The 12157-nt window shown below is 38.7% G+C and overlaps 1 protein-coding gene across 2 annotated transcripts in view; it reads right to left on the reverse strand.

Moving 5' to 3' along the window:
* CYFIP1 (cytoplasmic FMR1 interacting protein 1) overlaps nucleotides 1-12157 on the reverse strand; it is a 62649-nt gene that overhangs the window by 30781 nt on the left and 19711 nt on the right. Inside the window, exons 12-21 of one of the 2 annotated variants that reach the window (XM_054973333.1) lie at nucleotides 11555-11677; nucleotides 9278-9403; nucleotides 8997-9163; nucleotides 7827-7974; nucleotides 4675-4828; nucleotides 2905-3061; nucleotides 1706-1802; nucleotides 1269-1345; nucleotides 1056-1164; nucleotides 54-173 (exon numbers count right to left, since the gene is read on the reverse strand). In XM_054973333.1, the coding sequence (XP_054829308.1) occupies nucleotides 54-173; nucleotides 1056-1164; nucleotides 1269-1345; nucleotides 1706-1802; nucleotides 2905-3061; nucleotides 4675-4828; nucleotides 7827-7974; nucleotides 8997-9163; nucleotides 9278-9403; nucleotides 11555-11677 (1278 nt within the window). Of the gene's footprint in view, nucleotides 1-53; nucleotides 174-1055; nucleotides 1165-1268; nucleotides 1346-1705; nucleotides 1803-2904; nucleotides 3062-4674; nucleotides 4829-5061; nucleotides 5210-7826; nucleotides 7975-8996; nucleotides 9164-9277; nucleotides 9404-11554; nucleotides 11678-12157 lie in introns of both variants that reach the window. The other variant, XM_054973334.1, reaches the window with a different exon arrangement.

The raw sequence follows: 12157 nt of genomic DNA on the forward strand, positions 1-12157 counted from the left end.
ACCAGTTCCTATCCTAATATAAATCTAAGTTCTAAGCTTCTCACAATACTTACAACAATAGAGGTGAGATCTTCACTCTCAAAGCGACTGATTGCAAGTTCCATTGATTTGTACATGGCTGCTGAAATTCGTTGAGTGATCAGGCGGTTCAGATCTATTGACCGACCAAGAAGCTGAAGCAAAAGAAATTCCAATTTTTTAAAATCAATTTTATACACATAATTTGTTATGTTCCATGAATTCTACATCTGTACCAACCCCACCTCCATTCCCACAGTCGAGTTCAATCCTCTTTATCTGAATGTCCTACAAGATCTCAAGGAAAAAAGATGGATATTCATATGTATGGGTAAGGGTCACATACATCATGAACATTCAGTGCTACTGGAGTAACTTTTAAAACAAATTTATACATAAAAGTGTATCTTGTAGGTATTTAGACAAGGGCTTGATGGGTAGTATAAAAGATTATCACTGTGAATAATCCTGCTATCAGAAATATCTGGTTAAGATTGTAACGCTCTCAATAATTCTGTAAATTTAATCAAACAAACAAGACTGTTTACAGACTTTCACTTAATTTGAACGGTACACTTTGTCCCTTATGGAAAGTTCCAGGCACTTAAAGAGATTTTAAATTATGCTCTTGGGTAATAAGAAAATTCTAATTTTAGAAAGGGATGTTTTTGTTAGCAACTATTTGGTCTGTGAGCTTATTCCGGGAATATCTGAATTAGAAACTTAAATTAAACTTGAGATGAAATCAAATCACTTAATATATTCACTCCAATATTTTTATTTAGGGGCCTTTTCAAAAGTTTCTGAAAAGTTCAAATATATACTCTACTACCACTCAGATTATTTAGATTTAACAGGATTTCTGCAGCCAAGGCTATAATTGGGCTTTTATTGATTATAAATGACAAGCCTGGGGCTCATGCATTTAACTGAGGCCATTATAAGATGAGACACAGAGCAAAGAGCACAGAGCAACACACTAAAGGAATAGGAAGTAAAAAAAAAAAGTGCACAGTACAAGAACAGCCCTTACTAACCTGCACATGCCTCTGTTTTAGCAGTGTTTCATATCGATTGGATGTTAACAAGGGAATTGTTGCTCCCTGATTCTTACACTCAGATCTTAATCGTTTATCTAGAAGCAGGCTTATTGAAAAGGAAAAACATTTAATATCACACACCATGAAGAAAATGATATATGATAAAAATACAATATATGCATATTTTAAAATATTCATGAGTACACTGACCTTCCTGCCATCACCTTGTAGTATCCAAATATCTGGTCTGCAAGCTTGTAGACAAACTGATCAAAGCACAAGTTGACCTGAAAAAAGCAATATATGAATTGTTCTGTAAGAAAACAAAAAATCCTGACTCAAACACATTTTTCTTTAGGGAACATACTCCTACAGCAAGCTGTGCAAATTCAACATGCCTAGAAGCTAACTCTGTGGGCCCAGCCCAAGTTGCTTTGAATCATGAGACATTTTCTTCCAGAGACCTGGAGATTAAGACATCTGTGGTGTTAGATCTGTGATGCCTTGCAAGTTACAGTCAAGCTGTCAATCGATTAACATGGCATGTATGGACCAGCTATAAGTTTTACTAACAGCTCATTCTCACAATTTCATCCTGACCTATCATGCTCACATGCATGTGCTACTGATCAAACACAGTCTCTCACCTCAGCCTCAATTTCATCATAAAGGAATTGTTTCTTGAACTTGGTGAGAGCATAATGAGCACTGTCATTATAAAGGTCCAAAGAATACAGAACATACCTAATAAAGAGAAGAAGAAAACATCCTTATGGTCAAAATTTTTCTATTACTGTCTTTATATATCATCATAACACCTTGAAAATAAACAATCCTTTTATCAAATACTGATATAAAGTTTGTAAAAGGGATCATCATCATCAGATAAGGTTTACCCACATTCACTTTTGACAACAGATAGTTTCAGATGGGTAGCTGTATTGGTTTAGAGAAGAACAGCAGGATTCAAGTCCAGTAGCACTTTAAAGACTGACAAGATTTTCAGAGGGTAAGCTTTGAAGAACCAAAGCTCCTTTCATCAGATACTAGGAACTTTGACTCTTGAAAGCTTATACCCTGAAAATCTTGCTGGTCTTTAAAGTACTCTTGGACTCAAATCCTGATGACAATAGACAGTTATGCAAATCTGGTACTGTGGCATATCCTAGAAAGGAACGTGAGTTCCTTCTACTCCAACAGGCTCTCATTCTACCATGTGCTACTACAAACAGGAAGGGGTGCTCCAGTGGTACATAAATCAGCCTGTCCACATTATATAAACAACAGAGTTACAGCGGTACAACTTTAGTGGCACACAGGTTGACCAGATGCTGTATCTATGAATAGGTTAGTGGGCTGCATTATGAGACTCATTTAAACTTCCTTCTCGTGTTTTAAGCCGAAAACAATCAAAGCACTTGGAGCTCTTTGGAACAAGGGTAGAAGTTCTAAGGTGGAATGGGGCATGGAAATGCAGTAGAAAAGCTTCCAGTTCTCAACATGACAAAATAGGAGATGAGCTGTAAAGTTGAAGTTTATCCAAAAGTAAGAAACCCAGGACGATCTCTGAGAAAAAGGCTTCAGTATACACAAATGCCTTCTTCAACAAAAAATGATTCCCAAGAAACAGCCAAGCTGAAAAAAGAATTTGATTTTTAAAAAAGGTCAAACTCCAGACACCCATCTCTCTCTCTACACCTTTACTTCTTACCCCTTCAGTTTATTTTAAAAGGAATACCTTTCCTCCTCCTTCCATTTTCCCAGACCATCACTTTAAACCTTTAGTCTTGCTTTTCCAGAGTTTTCTGTATCTAACAGAGAAGCAGAAAAACTACATAAATCTTACTCCATCATTGAAGCTTCCTTGGTTTCCAAAATGTGGTCAGTCAGAATCCAGGGCATAGACATCTCAATGGGGAACTGGATTCTTCTTCCCATTGTCAGTTCCAGAAAGAACTCTCTGAACCACAACTGGGATAAATCACAGCACTGCTGCAAGGTTTCTTAATGCAGGAGAAGGGATATTGCTTTAGTTTTCACAGAGAGACAACCAACATAAAAAGAACAGAATTACTGGTACTCTAACAGAGAGACGTTATGAACCCTAATGAGGGTGACTTAGGATTACTATGGTGTTGCATGAAAGGAAAACAGAAACCAATGCTCAAATGGGAAGCTTGGAGCATTACTATAGCTACTATTAATAAAAACATATGTAAATGGTTTATTATTGAAAACACTGCCATAATTGCCAATTCAGCAGTTGAGCAGTAACCATATAGGTTCTAGAATGCTTTCTCAGCTTATGATAAATGTTGAGAATGACTGCGCTTCTAGTCTTTGATCTGGAAAAAGAGGAGATGGGAATATTTCGCAACAACGATGTTCATTATTCCATTCAGCCAGTACGACTGATGGAAAGCACTGATTAAAAGAGTTGCTGAATGAGAAATACAGTTCTTGTGGAAAAGAAAGGCAGGCATGGCAGAATAAACCAAACAAAATAAACTTGTTCTGAAGACACCATCCCAAGTGCCAAGGATTCCATCTTGCCTGTCACAGTAGGTCAGAGAGATCAGTGGTTCCCAAACCTTTTATTGAGAAATCTATCAAGAATATTTTTCAGGCCTCTTAGGATTTCTCTTTTCAGCCTTGCCAATGATATGCAAAACAAGGTTCTAAGACATATCATTTAAGTAGAACTAAATGAGATGGATAAGTCATGAAAACGGTAACATCTGCAGCATTCTATACGCTGCAATCTTTTAACAAGGCTTGGTACCAAGTCATTTACAGTGATCCCATCTGTTCTAAGCATACAGTAAGCCTTGCTTTGCCAGAGTCTCTACTGCAGCTGACAGATGAGCACAGACCATTTGCTGTGTTAAAAGACCCATCCAGGCCCAGTCCAGTTCTGCTGATGCAAGCACAATTACTGACATACCTATAAGATGCTAGTGGACCCCAATTCACAGTGTAGGAAACACTGTGCTAAGGAATCAAAACAAGGAGATTAGTTGCTAATGAAAAACAGTATGGTGCACAAAAAAGGAACCAGCAGGCATTCTCCCATTCAGGGCGAAGAGTTCCACCAACAACAGGTGTTAGAAAGATAACACAATATGGTGCTATAAGACTCAACACACATCATTAGGTGAACAGCATGCTTCTGACTAAAGGCAATATAAGAGAGAAAAGAGGCCCAAGCATTTTACCCAATACAAGCTGTTCGATTTCTGTCCTATATTTTCTTTTTGAATCTCAGTAGATATTTTTTGCATTTTAAAAAAACAACAAGAATCTCTTATAACTCTGAAATTTTAAAAGGGGGGAGCCCCTCATACCAAATGGAAAATATACGAAGCATTAGATGCTTATTTACCAGTTGTATTTATAATCTTTTAACATAAGAAGATAAGCAGAGCCCTGCTGGATCAGACCAACAGTCTTTGTAGCCCAGCATCCTGTTCGAACAATGGCCAATCAGAAATCCAGCTGCTTCGTTCTGACAGGCCAACATTAAGTAAAATGCACAAAAATCGGAAACATTTTCCTAAGTCATGTTAGAGGCGTTAGGACATGCTGAAGCTGGACACTAATCATCTACAAATCTTACCACTGAAATTTATCAAGTGAGTGTAGAAGAAAGACTCTCGGTGGAATTTTTCTATGTCCAATATGGTGGGCCCCTCAAGGCTGCTTCTCAAGGTTTTCTTGGAACCACTTTTGTCAGCAATGAGGGACTCTAACATGGTTCTCACCATGTAAAGCTGCGTCATTAAACAGAACATTCATGACAAGGGGGAAAAACACACACAGCACATTAGTTGAATATCACCAAAACATGCAGTCAAAGAAAAACTGCTCCACTACAAATTGAAACCAGATAAGGAAGTTCAGCAGTCATGACTCTGAGGGAGAAAGAACTAAATAAAAGCACCACAATTTGCAAGAGAACAGTTCATGTCACCACTTTACTTAAAAATAATAAGTAATGCCTTACCACCAAAATTTAAAAGTGGGGGATAGATGTAGGACTGCCTCAGAAACTTGTTTATCACATGCAATAACTTTTCCATTCCCAGAGATCTGAGCTGCTTCAACAGCTCAGCAGAGTTTAAGGACTCTGTCATAGAGCGAACCATGTAGAGCTAAAACCAACAGAGAAGGAAGAAGCAAGGGGGAAGAGAATCTGTTAATAAAAAACACAAGGGTAAATAAGAAAAGGAGAACATAAAACCAGAGAAAATATCTATTAGTATGTTAAGAGAGAAGAAGACAGTGAAGGAGACAGAAGAAATCTGATTCACATACAAGTAACAAGTATTTTTATTTTGTCTTCCTTTCTAGTTATTTGTCTAAGAGAACAGCAGTATTCAGATGTCATGACAAACTGCAATTAAACTCTGACTGCACACGAACACAGTTAGTTGCTGTGTCGGCACCACCTTTAGGCATGGGGCTTGATACAAGGCTTCTCAACTTGATCGTGCTCCAATTCACCAGTGTCCAAATTTAAGGATTTCAGGGAATTGAATTTTGTTTACTGCACTCAAAGACAGGATTCTAAATTGGGACTCAATCAAGATTTACAGTCAGCCTGATTATAGTAAAACTTCATGCCTGCATATGGACATCATGGTGAATTGGAATTTAATCAAACCAGGAAGTTTTGAATAAAGATCCATATCCAAGGGAGGAGCAAGAGATGCACATGAGAATAGCAACCAGCTGTGTTTAGGCAAGACTGGAGCTTAACTTCTACTTGCTGTGATGGGTGAATGCAGTCAACTTCATTTGACCTCCAAATTACCACAGATCCTAGGAAACAAAACACCTCAAAACTCCCAAAAACTCCCTCAGCAAAATTCAGTGGGAGTTTGTTCTAATTTTTTTTGTAATGGCCTTAAAATACTTCAGAAAGGTTTATACTTTCAAAACAGCAATATATTTCTGAGCAACTACTGAAGCAAACATGATATAACCTTAACACAGAAAATATAATTGCATGAACCTTTGGTTCACAGTGAAACTGTTTCAAGAGCACAATATCTGATAGGATCTCATATCTCAAAATGCACAGGTTATATGATCCAGAACAGAAAAAAGGACACTGTTGCAATGAAAATTGAGATAAAGTGCAAGAAAGGAAAAACTGGTCACAATTTAGACTACAAATCCAAAAAATTAGATCAAGGGCACTCAAGAACATATGTGCATTCAACAGGATTATATTTCCTTTGAATAGGGAAATATCCTCCCTGTCATATATCACTAACAGCTTTTGAAACTTCAAGATTCAAGTCCTGTGACACCTTAGAGACAATCAAGATTTTTCAAGGATATAAACTTTCAAGAGTCAACGCTCCCTTCTTCAGCTTCTGAAACTTTGCATTTCGAAAAGGAAATGCTGTTGTGGGTCATGGGAGGTTGCAGCTCAAGAACAAATGTGAAGACATACTGAGTTTATGGTGCTGGCCACATCATTGGTTTTTAGACTGTGGATTTCAAACCTGTTACAATATTTCCATTTAATACATACAAGTTTTTTATTGTATGTTTGGTTTTATAATCTAACAAATTATTTAAACAAACATTACGAGTGTGTTATCTGTCATCAAGTTGTTTCTGAAATTATTATAATGATCATATTACTGGAATTATTTCTGAAAAATAAAATGAAGGGAAAAGATATTAATTGACAAATCAAACCCCGGGCTTGGATCCTGCCTAGAATTTCTATGGACATAAGAATGGGAGGTAATTTTCACCAATTCCCCCCTTCCACAGCAGCCCCAAATGGCCATCAAATGCTGCCCCTGGAAGATGGAAGACATCAAAGGTTTCCCGCACAAGAGGAGAACTGGTTTAAAAAAAAAAAGTAACTTCACATCCCTTTTCCTCAAAATTTATGCAGATTACAAAGTATATCCAACATTCTTATTACAGTAAAAGCTTTGTTATTGGGCATTCAGGGAGAATGGGGGTTGCTGGTTAGCCAAATAGGTCAGATACTCGCTTGCTCTGCCCCACCCTCCTATCCAGAGGGCTTCACACTGACTAAATTCCATCCTACTGGGAATGCCATGGCAACAGCCACCATGCCTGGCAGAACACTCCCAAACCACAGAGCCATCTTACACAGCAAGCAGACAAAAGGACCAGCTGCCTCCCACAGAGATGGCTGTCAGCCACTCAAGGCAGGATGAGAGGGAAGGAGGCATCTGAGGATGCTAGCAACTAAAAAATCCAGTCATTGGAAGCTCAGCAATGGCTGGAGACATTAAGCAGGCTGCTTGGTGAGACAGAAGCAGGGTGTATACATGCTCAAAGATGCAGGGGTATGGGGCCTAGGGGGAGCAGCTTGCCCTCAGGAGGACAATGCCAGTTAACTGAGCATTCTGGATAATCAAGTGCCAGATAACAAAGATTTTACTGTACATAGGACAAAAGTTCTCATAAAAGATATTCACAAGTAAAAAGAAAGAGGACAGATATAACAGAAAAAAACTATTTCAATGAGAAACATGAATCAATCAGAAATATAAAACAACCAAAATCCTGTAAGAAACTGCTGAAGCGGCACAGTGGGACATGTGAAAAAAATAATCAGTGCAGAAAATTAAAATGACAGTAATCATTTGAGTTTTTTTTGACTAATCCAGATTTACGCAGGATTTATAACACTAATCTTTTTAATGGGTTCATTCTGCAATAATTCCTGAGTTAGTCAGTGACACACATACCAGAATTAGGATAGAGAATTACCTGGGTACTGGAAGGCCCCACTGCTCGCCTTGGGACTTTGACGTCAAAGCCGCTTTTTGGATCTTTCTCTCCCCTCAATGCGGGATCATTAAATGGTTCACGCCCACCGTCCCAATCACAAACTGTCTTTCTAATGGCCTGGAGAACACTAGCCATGATCCAAGATGTGTGTGTTAGTTCCTGAACTCTTTCTTCAGAGACACAAGCACCCCAAACACAAATGCTTTCCAAAGGCACTATATGCATCCCACCTGAACTTAAAGAAATCACACTGGAAATATATTTATTTTTCAGTCAATGTATTAGGCTACCCAAAGCCTTCAGACATTCAGAACTTCTGATCCTGGGAGCTTCTAAATTTATTTAAAAAATATCAGTTTATGCTAACAGCTCTGACCAGTGATAACAGCTTTGAGAACACAAATATGTTCGGGTATATATTGCAATGCCACTAAATAAAAGGACCCACAACATAAATTCATCATAACAATCTGGAAAGTCTAAAACATAGCTTGGATCCAGTATAATGCATGGCCCAATGGCCATCTAACACCTGTTTGCAGCCCAATTACAACAGCTCTTCTCTCAGTTGATGAAGAATAAGATATATAAGCTTGCAAATTGAAGTGGAAACATCTGCTTTGACCAGCCATATCACTTCTGGCAGCATTGCACTGCTGGCGGGCCATATCGTATATTGAATCCACACAAATGGGAGATTTATAATAACAGTGTGCTTATATACTGCTCTTCTCCCCCACTCAGAGCAGTGAACAAAGTGAGTGTTATTGTTATCCCCACAATACAGCTGGGGAGCTGAGAGGAGTGGCTTACCCACGACCACCTACTGAGTTCATGGAAGTAATGGGATTTGAACCAGCAGTGAGCTGATTTGCAACCCAACCACTTAATCACTATGCTACAACAGCTTTTTGCTCAGACTCTACTTCCTGTGCTGGCTGCAGAGAATGTGGCTTCATCAGTGCAGCAGGATTTCTGAATGCCATGCGAAACCTATTATTTCCAGGGTTCGTTTGGGAGAAGCCAAGGTGGTTATATTGGATTATAATAAGTGTGCATTAAAGGGGGCCCTTGTGGGGTTTCTAATAGTCACTATGAGTCTGAACATGAAAAACAAACTGAATGGCATAGGAAAACGTCAGCTACCACCTTTGGATGACATTCTTCTTCTTTTTGATAGCTTGTCTTAATGGTTCTCTAAGTGTAATTTGGGCAAAGTCCTGGAGAGCAGCATAGATGGTATGACGAATAGCATGATTGAAGACACTTTCCATTCTGCCCATCAACACCTGGAGACCTTTGATCATTGCAATAACCTGCATGAGAAAAGAGATTTATTTTGCATAATAAAACAAACACACATGGACAACAAAGTGGGGGGAAGTTAAGAGAACCTGAACTTCTGCAGAAGATATATTTTTTCCTCTTACCTCAACAAGAGCAAACTTTTCTTCACTGGTGTAATTGTATCGTGTTGCTCTTTCATACTCTTCTGCATTGTCTGGGCAATCTTTGTTAGAGTATTTGTCAGTTGGATGTACTAGCTTCCACGAATACTGCAAATGACATTGGGAATACAACATCAGCAATGACTAACAGAATCAAAGTGAAAATAATTAGTAAAACTTCCTGATCCATACACCGCGAAGTCTGACTAAAAATTTCTAAGTTCTTGTGCCTCTGGGCTGACAACTATGCTGTTTTTTTTGTCCAGAAACTGTAACTTACTAGGTCCCTAAAACAAACTATCGCCATTCACCTCCAATCCTGAAATGTATATACTGCTCACAGATGCAGACTGCAGCATGCAGAGTCAATACAGATGCACATCTGCATCGCGATGGTCATCTGGATCCCATGGAAATGACTGAATGCCATTGCATATATGACTTTAGCTGATCTGGGACCCCTGACTGAGAATGCCAAGTTTAGCAAAACTAAGACCAAAATACAGTGTTGCAACATATCGTTCAAAGTGCTACAAGTCTAAAATTGTAGCCAGAAGTATTTTTTTCAATTATTTATTTGGTTGATTTATCATAATTTATGCATTAATTGTAAAATCTCTTTAATGCAAACGCTAAAAACAAATGAAAATGCACTTAAACAAATGAAAGTGCACGTAGGAAAATGCATTAGTTATCATTATGGTTAGTCCATGGTTATCTTACAGCAACCAATGTGAAGCTACCATGGAAACTGCTGTTTTCTCCAACTCTACTTCCAAAGGGCCAGATGTTATAGAACGTTATGGGGAAGGGTGATTAAGTCTCTTAGGAAAGGTTCAACTATACAGGCACCAAATGAAAACTTCAAGAAATGTTTCCATATAGAAATTTTCAAGGGCCATTCACTATGTGAACTGCACCATCCTGTGGTGCTGGAAGGAACACTCCCACATGATCTAACCATTAAAAGGCTGTTGCACACGATGCCTGGGAAACTGAGTCTCTGCCACATGGATTAATTTCTAATGACCTTCACATGGACCTTAGCCGCCTTGGTGGCCATTGTGAGGGCTGAAAGGAAGGATATAAATTCTGTTAACTAATGAAATAACAAGTTGACCATGACATAAGAATTTGGACTTGCACTTTAACATGAATTATTCATGTCAGGGTCATGGCCCCTGCCATACTCCGAGGGTTTGAGGTTCACTGTCGGGCTGTAGACCTGATCTTCTGTGACATACTTTGGGAGTGCTTTTTCTCTGTCCCAAGGGACACAGAGTGCTTTTTCTCTGTGTATTAAACTTGCTGAGGAAGCAGCTTGAGAATCTGTGTGAAGCTGAGAAGGAATGCAGTTATCAGCGTTGCCAAGGAGACATGGCCGGATGGCTTGAGAAAGACTGAATTCCTAGTCATAACAATTCTACTTTCTTTCATTTTACTTTCTGTTGCTGCATAGATGAGAACATAGCTAGGGGTGGGGAGGGTTTAGACTAGAATGGATTGTGCTTGAAGGGTTCAATATGCCTAGTGGGTAGGGTGAGTTATTCCTGACAAGAAATGTCGAGTTACTGAGATCTAAATTGGCAGTCCCTGACAATAATATAAAGAGGAAGCTAGGAAATCAAGAAGTATAGTCAAATTTGCCTACTAGTTTGATGGAATAAATCCTTCACAATTAGTCAGACACTCCACATGAAAGCACTACCAAGCCTATTAAAAAATAAACCTTCACTCCTTCATCCAAATCAGGCTGGACATGAGGGATGAGATACAAAGCAAGAATATAAAATTTAAGCATTGCTGGGAATAATCAGCTCCCACTTGCTTTTTCATACCTAGGGAGCGTTGAAATCCACCTCCATCAGGGCAAGAGCCTTTTTCTTTGTGCCCCCAATACTGTAGAATGTCCTGCCCGAGGTGATCAGAAGGGGACTGCTTATGATGATTTTTAAGAAAATACACAAAAGCAGTTTTGTTTCAGATAGAATTTCGATGATGTGGAGCTGTTACTCATGGAGAGGACTACTACTGAGTTGAGTTTTACCTGATTAGCCATGTTTTGGGTTGTTAATTTCTTACACTGATAGTTTAAACCATTATTATTAATGTTTGCAGGCACATATTTTCAAAGCTGCTTTGGGCCCTCAGGGAAAGGCAGAATATAAATATTTTAAAATATTTTAAAATGTAAAAAAATAAATAGGTCACAAAACATTTTCCTCCACTCTCTCTAGTCTTTTTCACCGTAACACATACCACTTCCATAACATGAGCACTCCACTGAGATAGAAGTTGTAGGCCTTGAAGAGAAAGATCAAAGAGTTTTCGATATTCTGCATCTGTTTTTTGAGCTTCCTGGCGGCCTGATCCAGTCACCACCTGGAATTAAAGCGTACAATACATAAAAAACTAAGCATTTGTTCGACAGTGTAAGCAACTAGCTTTTTCAGCTTCAAAAAGAATGCTTTTATTTATAAAGATAGGAGGGCAAGTTTTCACACTCCCGCAGTGGGGGTACATACTGTTTCCCCAGAATGCAATCTTTGGCTGGTCCAGCAATGTCTAGGTGTAGAACTACCAAGGAATTAAATAATTTCACCCCATACCTCCTTGGCAATGTTTGCATGGGAAGGAACTGTATCATTTGCTCTGCCTACCAGGTTCCTTCAGAAGGGCATTACATGAAAGCATACTGTTATGGTCATGTACCAAATAAATTTTAATTTATGATGACTAAGCATCTAATCATATTTGACGTCTTCTCTCTTTTTCCAAGTAATGTTGGTTGTTAAGCTAGTTATGCCTGGAAAATTCTAATCCTTTCTGGGGTAAGGAGGAAAAGAAAGGGCTAATGTTATC

Source organism: Eublepharis macularius, chromosome 3 (assembly GCF_028583425.1).
Source record: "Eublepharis macularius isolate TG4126 chromosome 3, MPM_Emac_v1.0, whole genome shotgun sequence".
Lineage (NCBI taxonomy): Eukaryota > Metazoa > Chordata > Lepidosauria > Squamata > Eublepharidae > Eublepharis > Eublepharis macularius.